Genomic DNA, 13,705 nt, shown 5'->3' with positions numbered 1-13,705 from the left:
TGGACGTAACCCATACTAACACCCATCCCATAATCACGTGCAACTCCTCTCCCTCCACAATTCATAACCAACTTCCTACATCTCAGCAGTTGCCAAACCAAACGTCCCTACCCCACCTTACCCGCCAAACCGCGTCTGCTTCTTTCTCCAAAAACAGAGCATCAAAGGACACTCCATCATCTCTTCCTACACCCAACATGGCTCCAACAATCACTTCCACCTCCAACAACAATTCTATTACAAACAACCCGACCCCATCATCACCCAATACCTCCATAAACACCTCTGCTCCTCTACCCGAAAACAGAGCACCATATGACACTCCATCATCCCTTCTTACACCCAACACGGCCCCACCAATCATCCACACCTCAAAAATTAACACTAACACACATAATCCGACCCCACCATCCTCCACTATATCCATAAACACCTCTGCTCCATCACCCGAAAACAGAGCACCTAAAATCACCCCTCCCGTGGCTACTTGGAAACGCATCCCAAGATTGGAAACACATGAAACTCACATTAAGACTGAACCAGTGGGGCAGAAACGTGCAGCTCCTCACCAAGCACATCAGTCTGAGTTACCAAGCAAGAAATATCTGGTTTCTCAAATTGATAATGAAAGCATCGTGATATTGGCGGAGGCTGGTTCCCAGCCCTGCCAGAAGCAATGAGTCTACTCGTTTGGAACTGTCGTGGGCTTGGGAACCTACGTACAGAAGATCAGCTTGCGGATATGGTGCGGGCAAAAGATCCCTCGGTTGTGTTCATAGCCGAAACATGGACCGATAGAGCAAGGCTAGAGAGAGTTCAGAATAAAATTCAGTTTAAAAACATGTTTGAATCACCAAGGAGAGATAAGGCAGGGGGGCTGGCCTTATTCTGGAAGGAAGATTTTCCCCTGGATATTGAGACTTTTTCTCCAAATCATATTGATAGCACAATCAACAAAAACCAGGTTAATGAATGGAGATTTACGGGTTTTTACGGAGAACCGGCTACACAAAAACAACCTGAATCTTGGGCCAAGCTACGGCAATTAAAAAACAGGAGAACTTCACCATGGTTGTGTGCCGGAGATTTCAACGAAATTACTCGCCAATCTGAAAAAAGTGGTGGTAGACCAAGGTCGCACAGACAGATGCAACTCTTCCGAGATGTGGTGGATGAATGCGCTTTTATAGACCTTGGCTTTGTGGGCTTCCCTTTTACTTGGCATAAACACTTTGCTGACTACACTGTTTGGGAACGGTTAGATAGGGCTTTGGCTACAACTGAATGGTTTAGTATGTTTCCTGGAACAAAAGTCCACCACTTAGACACAATAGTTTCAGACCACAAGCCAATATGGATCAATCCTGAAGGTATGTCAACAAACTTTCAGAAACCTTTTCGCTTCGAACAAATGTGGATGACTGACAAGGGGTGCGGAGAGACCATTGAGGCAGTATGGACTGAGAATAGCTTGGAACCGTGCGATATTAGAGTGCTGAAAAAAATAGACAAATGTGGCCATGAATTATTATGTTGGAGCAAAAGACACTTTGGTAATGTACGACGGGAGTTAGAGAAAAAAAGAAAAGAATTACAGCAGGCAGAGAGAGTTTCGGTCCGAACTGGTGATTCTAGAAGATTGAGAGTACTGGAATCGGAAATAAACTTACTTCTTGATAAAGAGGCACAAATGTGGAGACAAAGGTCCAGGATCTTGTGGTTGAAAGATGGTGACCGCAACACTAAGTTCTTCCACAGCAAAGCTTCTCAGCGGCGCCGATGTAATTACATTACTAAATTGTATGACTCCACGGGTAGGTGGTGCACAAGCCAGAGCCAAGTAAATGACACCATTCTCGGGTTCTATAGGGATCTCTTTACAACAGTTAATCCGGAAAACTTGGAGGATGTGGTTGAAGTTATTCCTCAAGTAGTCACTGAGTCTATGAACGACACACTCACAAGGGCATTCACCATTCACGAAGTTGAAGTTGCAGTGAAAGAAATGGCACCTTTGAAAGCTCCTGGCCCCGACGGCATGCCTCCTTTGTTCTATCAAAGTTATTGGTCCCTGGTTGGTTCGGATGTTTCCCACTCCATTTTACATTATCTGAACACAGGTACTTTGCCACAATCTCTTGGTCATTCCTATATAACTTTAATTCCTAAAGTTAAAGATCCGGAATATGTGTCTCAATTTAGGCCTATAAGCTTGAGTAATGTGCTTTATCGTATTTTTGCTAAAGTTTTGGCAAATAGATTGAAAAAGATTATGCCTCAGCTTATTTCTGAACATCAGAGTGCTTTTTTGTTTGATCGCCTGATTTCTGACAATATTTTAGTGGCTTTTGAAACCTTGCATCATATGAGAAATCATAATAAAGGTAAAACAGGTTTTATGTCTTTGAAACTTGATATGAGCAAGGCCTATGATAGAGTGGAATGGTCTTACATGGAGCAGGTTTTGGTGAAGATGGGTTTTCATAGTAGATGGGTACACCTTATGATGCTCTGTATTACTAATGCATCCTACTCTATTTTGATTAATGGGGAACCCCATGGCAATATTTCTCCTACAAGAGGTCTCAGACAAGGGGATCCCCTGTCCCCCCACCTCTTTCTCATGTGCACTGAAGGCCTACATGGCCTAATCAATAAGGCAGCCCTTAATGGAGACATAAAAGGAGTATCTATTTGTCAAAATGGTCCTAAGCTAACCCACCTACTTTTTGCAGACGATAGTGTGATTTTTTGCAGGGCTAAGGAAAGTGAATGCCAATGCTTACTTGATATCTTGGCTAAATATGAGAATGCTTCGGGGCAACAAATTATCGCACCAAGACTACTCTCTTCTTTAGCAAATCCACATCCGAAGAGATGCAAGCTTCAATCAAATCTATGCTTGGAGTTTCGGTCATTCAACAATATGAAAAATATCTTGGCCTTCCATCACTTGTGGGTCGAAAAAAGAAGGAGAGTTTCACCCATATCAAGCAACAAGTTTGGAAAAGACTAGCTGGTTGGGAAGCTAAGCTCTTATCTCAAGCGGGACGGGAGATTCTAATCAAATCTGTGGCCCAAGCTCTACCCACTTACACAATGACATGCTTCAAACTACCACTTTCCTTGTGCCATGAGATTGAATCAATGATATGCAGATTTTTTTGGGGCCAAAAGGGTGATAATAGGAAAATTCATTGGGTTAAATGGCAAGATTTGTGTAAACCCAAAAACCAAGGGGGTATGGGCTTCAAAGACCTTGCTTTGTTTAATGATGCCTTCCTAGCCAAACAAACTTGGCGTCTACTTCATGACACGGATTCTTTATTCTACCGGGTCTTCAAGGCGAAGTTTTTTCCAAATTCTACAATCATGGAAGCAAAAAATCCGGCAAACGCCTCATATGCTTGGAAGAGTATTTTGAAGGGGAGAGATGTTATCAAGAAAGGTGCAGCATGGAGAATAGGGTCAGGCCTATCTGTCAATGTTTGGGGGGAGAATTGGCTGCCTACTAAATATACTCCTAGAATCATCACGCCTGTAGTGGTTGGGTGGGAAGGTGCTAAGGTTGGAGATTTTATTGACCAAGGGCAAAAAATATGGAAGGCTGATTTGGTTGATAGAGTTTTTTATGAGTTTGAAGCATCAATTATAAAAACCATTCCCCTATGCCGCACCATTCAAGATGATGTCCTTATATGGCCATTCACACCGGACGGAAGATACACGGTCAAGTCAGGATACCGGTTTTTACAGGAAGCCTCTAGAGTGCAACAACCGGGTCAATCATCAACTCAAGCTCTGAAACCACTGTGGAATAAAATCTGGACTCTTGAAGTTCCAAACAAAGTGAAGACTCTGTTATGGAAAGCTTGCAAAAACTCCCTACCCACTAAAGCAAATCTGTTTCGGCGCAAGATCACATCTGATGCACAGTGTGAGATATGCAAACAAGAAGATGAAGATATTATCCATGCTCTCTACCGTTGTCCAGATTTGCAATCCCTTGGAAATTCCATACCGGAATGGAATCAAGGCACTCTCAAACAGAGCACATGTTTCACTGACTTTATTGGTTTGGTTTTTGCAGGTACATCAGATCTGGCGCTCTTCTCCTTGATGATATGGAACCTGTGGAACCGGAGAAATAATCTCCGACTCGGAAAACCAACACTCCCACTGGACAAGGTGCTGGAACACTCTAGGGAGCGACAACTTGAGTCCCATTCCAGCCCCATGACGTCCACAAAACAGGGGAGAACACAGGCAGCAACATGGACTCCGCCCCATGATAACTGGTACAAGATTAACTTCGATGGTGCCACCTTTGCCGACGATAACAGTGCAGGATTGGGTGTTGTCATACAAAACAAAGACGGCAGAGTTATGGCATCTTTGTCCCAAAAAATTCCATTGCCAATGTCAGTCATAGAGGTCGAAGTCCTTGCAGCACGGAGAGCTCTTGAACTTGCTGTGGAGCTGGGCTTTGATCACATCATACTTGAAGGGGACTCTGAAACACTACACAAGGCTTTGCTAGAAGAAGGCAGAAACTTTTCATCCTATGGACATTTAGTGCAAGACATTGTATATCTCAGTAATTTCCTTCCAGCTTTTAAAACTTCTCTTGTACGTCGCATGGGTAATAAGTTAGCTCACTCTCTAGCGAGGAAGTCAAAAACCCTCAATCATATGCAAATCTGGATGAAAAATGTGCCACCAGATCTATTACCTGTTGTTCAGGCTGATCTTACTAGCATACCTTAATAATATTCAGCGAAGTTTTTTCTCAAAAAAAAAAAAAAATTATATATATATTTAAATAAAGTAATAAACTAAAATATTAGTAAAAAATGTTAATTTTAAGCCAATATGAATATTTTGATTTCTTTTGGTTGTAGAAAATTGACAAAACGACTATTATCTATTAGTCTATTACTTATAATTTATAAAAATGAAGTTTTAAAATCCATGTAAAAAAAAAAAAAAAAGTATGGGCCCAAGTCGAGACAAAATGTCCACCCCAATCATACCACGTTAAATTAGCTGACACGTAAAGGGCTTTGGGGACCACCTACGTGGCGCGTCTTCGCAGCGCAATCATACTCTTTGTTTCTACTAACTCATAAATTATTAAATTAAAAAAAATCTTTTTTGTATTGAATGATATTATGTTATTGGTATCAAAATTCAATAAATGAGTGATATATGTGTAAAAATAATTACCTACTAACATGTCTTTCAATTGTTAATAGATTAGTTATTTTTTATTGACATGTCTCACACTTATTAGTTTTTGATACTACTAATATAGAATCATTTGATATCAAATACTTTTTTTAAAGAAAATATATATTTTTTTGAGAAATAAATACACACAAGAAAGAAGTAAAGAGATTCTAACATAAAGATAAAATATAACTTCTTGTTGGTTGTTCAAATTTGAGTTCAACACTAAAATTACTTTAAATTTGAACAATGCTAAAATTACTTTAAATTTGAGATCAATACTAAAATTACTTGATTATTAAAAAAAAACATTAAAATTACTTTTTTACTCATCGATAATAGGAAAAAATCTTATATGAGACGTGCTCATGAGATCATATCTTACTAACATACATGAGACCCATATCGTAGTAAGACATAGGTCTAATGAATTCATCTCAGTGAGTTTTAGTTAGCTTAATTAGTAAAGTATCTGACAGTTGAATAAGAGATCTAAGGTTTAATTTTTACTCATATTAAAAACTGATTGATATCTTGGTCTGATAATAAAGAGTTATCATTAAAAACGAACGCAGTAAATTAAAACTCTATATAAAAAAAAAAATTAGTCCATCTCAAGAAATACTTACTTCAATAATAGTCGGTAATAACGTGACGCAAAGGGAAAAATGTAGTAAGATAACATTTCTCATAAATTAATTACGTAAAATTTTTAAAATTACACTTTAATATTCAGGTGACACTAGAGTTTACTTACACTATGCCATTACCATTTCATCACTCTCTCTCTCTCTCTCACTCCCTCGTTCAGTTCTGGCTCACATTTCTGAAGAACAACATAGACTACATAGTGCGCATTGCGCACCTCCCTCCCTCTTCTCTCGTCTTCATTCCAATTCTCCCTAGCTATTTCCTCAGAGAATCCCAAACCCTAGATCTCAACCTCAACCTCAAAACCTTCACTTTTTTCTGTGAGCTCGAGTGGCTATGGCGGCTAAGTCGGCTTGGCTTCTAATTTATTTCTTGACGGCGGCGTGGCTCGCAGTCGAGAACGAGTATATTGCTCTGGCTTCGACGACGCTGTCGTTGAGGCTAATTCACCGCTTCTCAGACGAAGCAGCGAAGGCGCTCAAGTTTTCGCCGTCGGAGACGAACGGCAGTGCCGGAGTGTCGCCGTGGAGGAAGAAGAGCAAAGACTATTACCGAGTCCTGTTAAGCAACGACTTCCATAGACAGAAGATGAAGCTCGGTGCTCACTACCAACTCCTCTTCCCTTCTCAAGGCAGCAATACGGTGTCGTTCGGAAACGACTTCGGATGGTTCGCTTTTGTATACCTTTCCCTTTCTATACGTTACTTAGTTTCAAAATATATATGATTTCTCTGATTTCTTTGTGTGTTTTTTTAGGTTACATTACGCATGGATTGACATTGGAACTCCAAATGTGTCGTTTCTGGTAGCATTGGATACAGGGAGTGATTTGCTTTGGGTTCCATGCGATTGCATTCAGTGTGCTCCCTTAACTAGCGCTTACTATAGTTCTCTGGTACGCTTTACTTTGATCAATAATATTGGATCTCTTTGTGTTTTTTACATCATTTAATATATATACGTTAGGATTGAAATGTATGGGGAAAATATTTGAATTGGAGGAAATTTCGATGAAGTGAAACAGTATTGAAAATTTTGATAATTCAATAGTTTTAATGGGAGAGAGGGGATTTGAACCTTAGATGTCTCGGTTGGAAACGCTTGGAGGTGCACAAAGTTCAAATTCAGATTTCAGATCACTTGGTATAGTTAGAAACTACCGCTTATCCCAACAAAAGTTTAAGCTGATAGAAAATCGGGAATTATGTGTCTTATGTTTCACTAATGATTCTTGTTACACTCATGTTTCAAACTGATTGTTTCATTTGTTTTTATCATCAACCTGTTTTTAAGCTGTTAAGAAATGGTTAATTTAATCATTATAACACAATTAAATCTTCTATCTAACACTTAAAAATTAAGGATTCTTACCCAAATTCCCCACCCCCTCCTATCAGTGTAACAAAGAAAATTAAAGATTCTTGCTAAATTAATGTTTAATACTGTTTTTTTTTTTTTCCCGATCATCAACCTGTTTAAAAATAATTTGAATTGCGTTGATTCTACATGTTGAGAATTCATAGAAAAGGGAATTACATGTTGGTTGGCTGCTTTGCGGAACCAATCATTTTTATCTTTTCTTGATTTCTTAGATTCTTGTAATTTTTGTTCTTAATTGTTTGAACACTCCCTGTGTACTAGGGTGTTCCCCTTTTTTGACATCAATAAACTTATTACTTATCAAAAAAAAAAAAATATATATATTTTAACTGTCAATGTCAAAACGTTCATTCTGTTTTTGTCAGTTAAAAGGGCATAAGCTCTAGTTTGTTCCTTGGTATTGTTTTCGAACTTAAGAACTCATTACTGATTTTTCTATCTTGAGAAGGAATATCAGCTCAAGTGGGTTGGTATCATCTCAATTAAGTGGACTTTGATAAATTTGGATGAGTTAAATGCAACTGAAATGTACAGAGAAAATATGAAATGAATGCAAATAAATCAATTAAAGTAGAAATCTGTCTCTCTTGCATTAATTGAGAAGTTATACAAAAGATTCTGGGCATGAAGCTTCTAACTCTCTCAAGAGCAAGGATCTGCAACTAAACACTAAAGGAAATGACAATTGCAAGTCTATAAGTGTTGGTGATGCTTCTTCTCTAAAGCTCTCCTTATATACGCTTCAATCCTGCCAATTATTGATACTTTAGGAGAAATATGTCTCTTTTAGTCTTTGTCACCCATGATTTTGGGATTAGTTATTTTTAGTTGCCTTTGATTTTGTGTCACTCTTTTCTATATTGAGACCTCACTTGTCAATCATGGATCACTCCTTAGTTCTCGACCATTCCTTATTTCTTAAGATTGTATTTTGGGACGGTTATTTATTCATGTATAATTTGTTCATCCTATGACATTATCCATGTGTTGATGTATATTATTTCTTGAGACCTCAAATGTTGTTCACGAATCATTTCTTAGTTCTCAAGATAGTTACTTGACATGGCTTGCTAAATTCCTTAGGCAGTTTACTATCTGTATGGCCTTTTAAAAATTAAATCCTTATGTTACATTTGGCCAATTGATATTCTGTTAAGAGACCATACATGACTACACATGGTGATAATAATGATTCTCTTCATGCTATAACTGTCACCTGGACACATTTTCCCCCTTTTAGTAAGCCAATTTCAAATTCAAGGTAAACATTTTTACTTCATGGATAAGCCCCTCATCTATTCCTAATGTATGTGATTATACTTTTGCATCATTCTTGAATAATCTATGCCTTTTGAAATACCATCTTCTTAGGTAACATTTAGTAACTCTACTGGCAAAACGTATTTCAGCATAATGCGTTATCATAGAATGCATTTTGAAAATTGTATTATGGCAGAATGCATTATTATTACTATTATTATTATTTATTTTAAATTGCATTTTGTATTATGCTGAAACTTATACTGAAAAGTAATTATTTTGAATGTAATTGCATTTGGTTATGAATTTTTGCATAATGCATTTTTTGCCAATAACTGGTGATGGGTTCCCATTTTTTTAAAAAAATAATATTTAATTTGTCATGCATAGCCTATTCCAAATATCTGTAAAAAGCAATATACTTGCACAAACAAATTTCTACAATTTCCAATAACAAGCTAATTACTACAACAACAAAACCTTAGTCCAAATTTTTTGGGGTGCTATGGATCCTCAACAAGATAAGTTAGGATTGGTCGCATGTATTTTTTTTTTTTGGTTCATTCTATCCTATCCAAAGTTTACTTCCTTAATAACAAGCTAATTACATTTTTTTTTTTCTTCGTGTTTGGGGTTTTACGAGTTGTATTTCTATTTCTGATTTCTTACACTCTATTAGATTAAGTTTTTGAAACTGCTGTATTTTTTCCTGATCAGAATGTTCACCATCGTGAACATGATGCTCAGTATTTTTGAATAAAAGTATTATTACCTATCAAAAAAAAAAAAAAAAAGCTAATTACATTAATTTATTAATAATTAGATAATTTTGTACAAAATAAAATATCTAATAAAAGCAATATACTTAGTAACAACTCCCCCAATTTCTTAAAGAAAATTAACCAAGTTCTACAAGCTAATTACATTAGGAAATTTGCATGTGGGGTCTAGTAACTTTAATGAAATAGGAGAGTGAGAATCCCCGTTTTTGTGGATTCTCATTTTAGCTTCAGAAAATGAGAAATGAAGAATGCATTATAAGGAAGATACATTCTTGTGTCCAAAAAAAAAAAAAGGAATACATTTTAAGTAGAGAAGTATGGACACCAAAAGATTATGAAGTTAAGAAAACATGTAGACAAATGAAGATGTATGGGTATATATGTTTCAGCGAAGTTTTGCAGGCTTTGCTAAGACTTGGTAACAGGTTTAGCACTTATTTCCGATGATTGATTGGCAGGTGCTCCCTCGTATATGGGGCATCTATTATGCAGGATATAGATCTGAATGAGTACAATCCATCTGATTCAAGCACCAGCAAGCATTTATCTTGCAGCCATCAGTTATGTGAATCAGGTCCAAACTGCAAAAGTCCTAAGCAGCAATGCCCTTACAATATAAAATACTACACGGAAAGCACATCAAGTTCTGGATTGCTAGTTGAGGACATGTTAAATCTTGCATCTGGCAGTGATAACACATCAAACACTTCTGTTCAGGCTCCAGTCATTATAGGGTGTGCTTCATTATCATTCCCTGCCACTTAAATTTTAACCTTTTTATCTGTTGAACATTACCAAGAGTTTTCAGGGATGGCCTAATTAAGAGTTATACCTGTTATGTATATTTCTGAATGCAGATGTGGTATGAAACAAAGTGGTGGTTATTTGGATGGTGTGGCTCCTGATGGTCTTTTGGGTCTGGGACTTGGAGAGATTTCAGTTCCAAGTGTTCTTGCTAAAGCAGGATTGGTTCGGAACTCTTTCTCAATGTGCTTTAATGAGGATGGTTCGGGGAGAATTTTTTTTGGGGACCTGGGACTGGCCACCCAACAGTCTACTCCATTCCTGCCTTTAGATGGAACATAGTACATACCCTTTTATATACTTCTAAACAGTTTACATTTGTTTCCTATCTCAGTCAATCTGTCTTCTTAAGTCTTTATACTCATTCTGAATTCTTCATTGTGATAATTACGAACAATGCATGTTTTGATTCAGTAAAACCTATATTGTTGGGGTGGATGCTTGTTGTATTGGAAACTCTTGTCTTAAGCTGACGAGCTTCAGAGCATTGATTGATAGTGGGGCATCATTTACATTTCTTCCAGATGAAGTATATGAAAAAATTGTAAAGGAGGTAATTTCTTTTGCATTTCAACAATTTAATGTTTATTCCTATTTCATTGTTAATGCCTAATGTGACTTTCTTTATAATAGTTTGACAGACATGTCAATGCTACAAGGTCTAGCTTTGAAGGATATCCTTGGAAGTATTGCTATAAATCCAGGTGAACTTGCATGACATGAAGAGTTTGAGAGCTACCCTCCTCTCTCTTCCTTGTATGTTTGTGTGTATGCAGGCATGTATGTGTTGTGCTGACATTCAGGTGGTTTTTCATGAAACAGTTCGCAAGAATTGCCCAAGGTTCCCTCTGTGACACTCATGTTCCCATTGAACAATAGCTTTGTGGTCCATAATCCTGTTTTTATAATCAATGGCAATCAGGTGGGTACAAATTAACTTCTGAAGATTTTCAACTGGGTATGATGTTTCACTTCTCCCCAACCCGGATTTCCATTTTAAGGAATAACTGAGTTATAGGGCTAAAGTGATTGGACTGGAAGTTGTTAGAACTTTGACTGTAGCAATCTTTGGTTTTAATATTTAGGTAATTTTCAGAATTGCATTTAAACTTAGCATAAGGGAAAAAAAAAAAAAAAAAAAAATCAAAAGTATGACTTCTTTGAATAGCTTTAGAAGTAAATTGTTCATAACCTAAGAAACTTAACAAGGATAGATTAGGAGATGATATTGAAGCTCTTGTGCTCTTCAGTATGAAATATTTTCATTCCAATCTTGGGGCAAAGATTGACATTTATATTATCTTACTAGCGTAACCATGCCACAATTTCAAGCGATCTGGAGAAACAAATTTAATACTAAGCTGTGCTGAGCACCTGTCTTGAGGGCTATGTCCTTAACTCAAGGTGAACCCCATAACTGTTTTATGATTTATTTGTATTTTGAAGAAGAATAATTATATCATAGGTGTATAACTACAAAGTTATATCATGTGGTTTTTTTTTTTTTTTGGCGTACAACAAGTGTGGGGAGGGGGATTCAAACTCAGCTTCTCCCCATGGAGGAGACTGGACAGTGCAGCTGAGCACAACGGTCTTGGCTTATATTATTCATGATGTACTTGTTAAATTGACTTGTGGATAATCATACTAAAAGTTGCCTAGTAATATTATCTGTAAATCTAATACTTAAATCATGGTGTAGTTATTAAATTGGGTGGCAAGTTAAAAATAATGTCATTAATTGGGGGAAATACTTACAATGACTAACACTATTTTTTTGAGCTGCATTTGTTCAATTCTTAGTAATTAATGTAATGAATCATACTGCATTGTTGGCTTGAATTAAGACTATGATTTATATGTGCACTGACTTTTAGGGAGCATGTTGGACTACATGATGAATATATTTAAATTGATCATTATATCTTCATGCAGTAGAAGCTTATAAGGTAGGAATCATATCAGTAGGGATTGGTGGTACAGGATCTAAAATTGTGCCTTTGTGGTGCAGGGAGTTGATGGTTTTTGTTTAGCCATACAGCCAACTGGTGAAGATATTGGAACAATTGGACGTGAGTATGCAACATTTTTTGGTTGCAAAATGTGTACTTTAATCTATTCTATAACAAACCTCCACTCCTCTATAAAAATCCTCCTCTTCTTTTCATTAAAAAGATTTAAAATTTTTTTTTTTTAAATTTTATTTTAAATCTAATGCAGAGAACTATATGACCGGATACCGGATGGTGTTTGATAGGGAAAATTTAAAGTTGGCATGGTCCCGCTCAAATTGTGAGTTTCCCTCTCTTTTAATCTATATCAAAGACCTATTCTGATATTCACAAGTGCATTGTGGCTTGCCCTTATGCAATGTTTGAAACAGGTCATTCCACTTGGAATTGGGATGCCAACAGCAATTTGTTTGCCTTGTCATAAATATTTATTTGCACGATAGCTTTTGGAGATATGCCAAAGTGGTTAAAGTTGATTCATCATGCTGAAATGCTATTCAAGTAGGAAATGAAACCATGACTCTACTGTATTGTTTCTTCTCTGTTGATGTAGGTCAAGATCTTGGTGATAGTAAGACAATGTCCCTAACTTCCCCTCCAGACGGTGCACCATCTAATCCATTGCCGACAACTGAGCAGCAGAGCACCCCTGGCGGGCGTGCAGTTTCTCCTGCTGTTGCTGGAAGAGCTCCCGCCAAACCATCAGCTGCCTCAACTCAGCTCATCTCATCCAGGTTCTGTTTATTAAGATTGCTGCCGGAGCTGCTTCTACTGTTAAATATTATTTCAGCCTTTAAAGCAAATACTGGCATCTTCTAATAGATCTTCAATGATTTAGGTAGTCTTACATGTAAATCCTGTGTTCCTCTTCTTCATCCTCTACTTTTTAATTTTTTTTCTTTCTTCCCAAATATATAAATATGTAGCTGTCATCCAATGCCATCAGTTTTTATCTTTTGGGTCATTGGGTTAGTTGGGCCTTGTAGGAACATGTATTGTATTTTTTAGGTTTTATTAATATATATCCTTTGGTTTTATCCGCTCATCCATGATGCATTATAAGCAATTTGGAATCTTGCGTGGGGTTCTTGACGTATTGGTTGAAGTATTTTCTTTCAGTAAAGAACTGCTTGTGAAGATGAAAAAGAAAATTATGTCTATGTCGGCAAATCTTAGGAAAAAAACCAGAATAATTAATTGAGGTTGGTTGCTCCTGCAGTCCTGCTATTGTCGATAATGCATTGAATATGATATTGGTTTGGCTGGCTCTTTTGGGAAAAATCTAAAGAGATTGATATCAAATGGCATTCTTATCTAATACTGTTGTTTTTGAGTTTTTGTTTTTCCATCACTGTCTCTGACCTCAACATATTAGGTTTTCAAGGTCTTGTTATTTAAAGTAAAAGAATCCGAATGACAACTGGGTTCCTGGAATCTGTTGAAAGTTGAAATTGTGGTCTACTAAAAGATAAAAAAACCTTACGTTGTTTTAATCTTGTACTCCTATCATCCAAGTGCAATTTTATGAATTCTATCAAAAAAGGTGCAATTTTACGAGTATAGTAATAATTCTTTGATGTTGTCGAA

The 13,705-nt window shown here is 36.9% G+C and overlaps 1 protein-coding gene across 1 annotated transcript; it reads left to right on the top strand.

Moving 5' to 3' along the window:
* The first annotated feature begins 5,978 nt into the window (after positions 1–5,978).
* On the top strand, positions 5,979–13,165 carry LOC115994426 (aspartic proteinase-like protein 1). The gene is made up of 10 exons (XM_031118574.1): positions 5,979–6,548; positions 6,637–6,775; positions 9,795–10,036; positions 10,160–10,387; positions 10,521–10,659; positions 10,740–10,810; positions 10,929–11,028; positions 12,118–12,178; positions 12,327–12,398; positions 12,672–13,165. Exons 1-10 carry the CDS (start codon positions 6,217–6,219, stop codon positions 12,935–12,937), a joined length of 1,650 nt encoding a protein of 549 aa, XP_030974434.1. The 5' UTR covers positions 5,979–6,216; the 3' UTR covers positions 12,938–13,165.
* Positions 13,166–13,705: the final 540 nt, after the last annotated feature.

Source organism: Quercus lobata, chromosome 6, assembly GCF_001633185.2.
Source record: "Quercus lobata isolate SW786 chromosome 6, ValleyOak3.0 Primary Assembly, whole genome shotgun sequence".
Taxonomy (NCBI): Eukaryota; Viridiplantae; Streptophyta; class Magnoliopsida; order Fagales; family Fagaceae; genus Quercus; species Quercus lobata.
The sequence above is the reverse complement of the archived record's forward strand: the minus strand, read 5'-3'. Positions and strand labels throughout refer to the sequence as shown.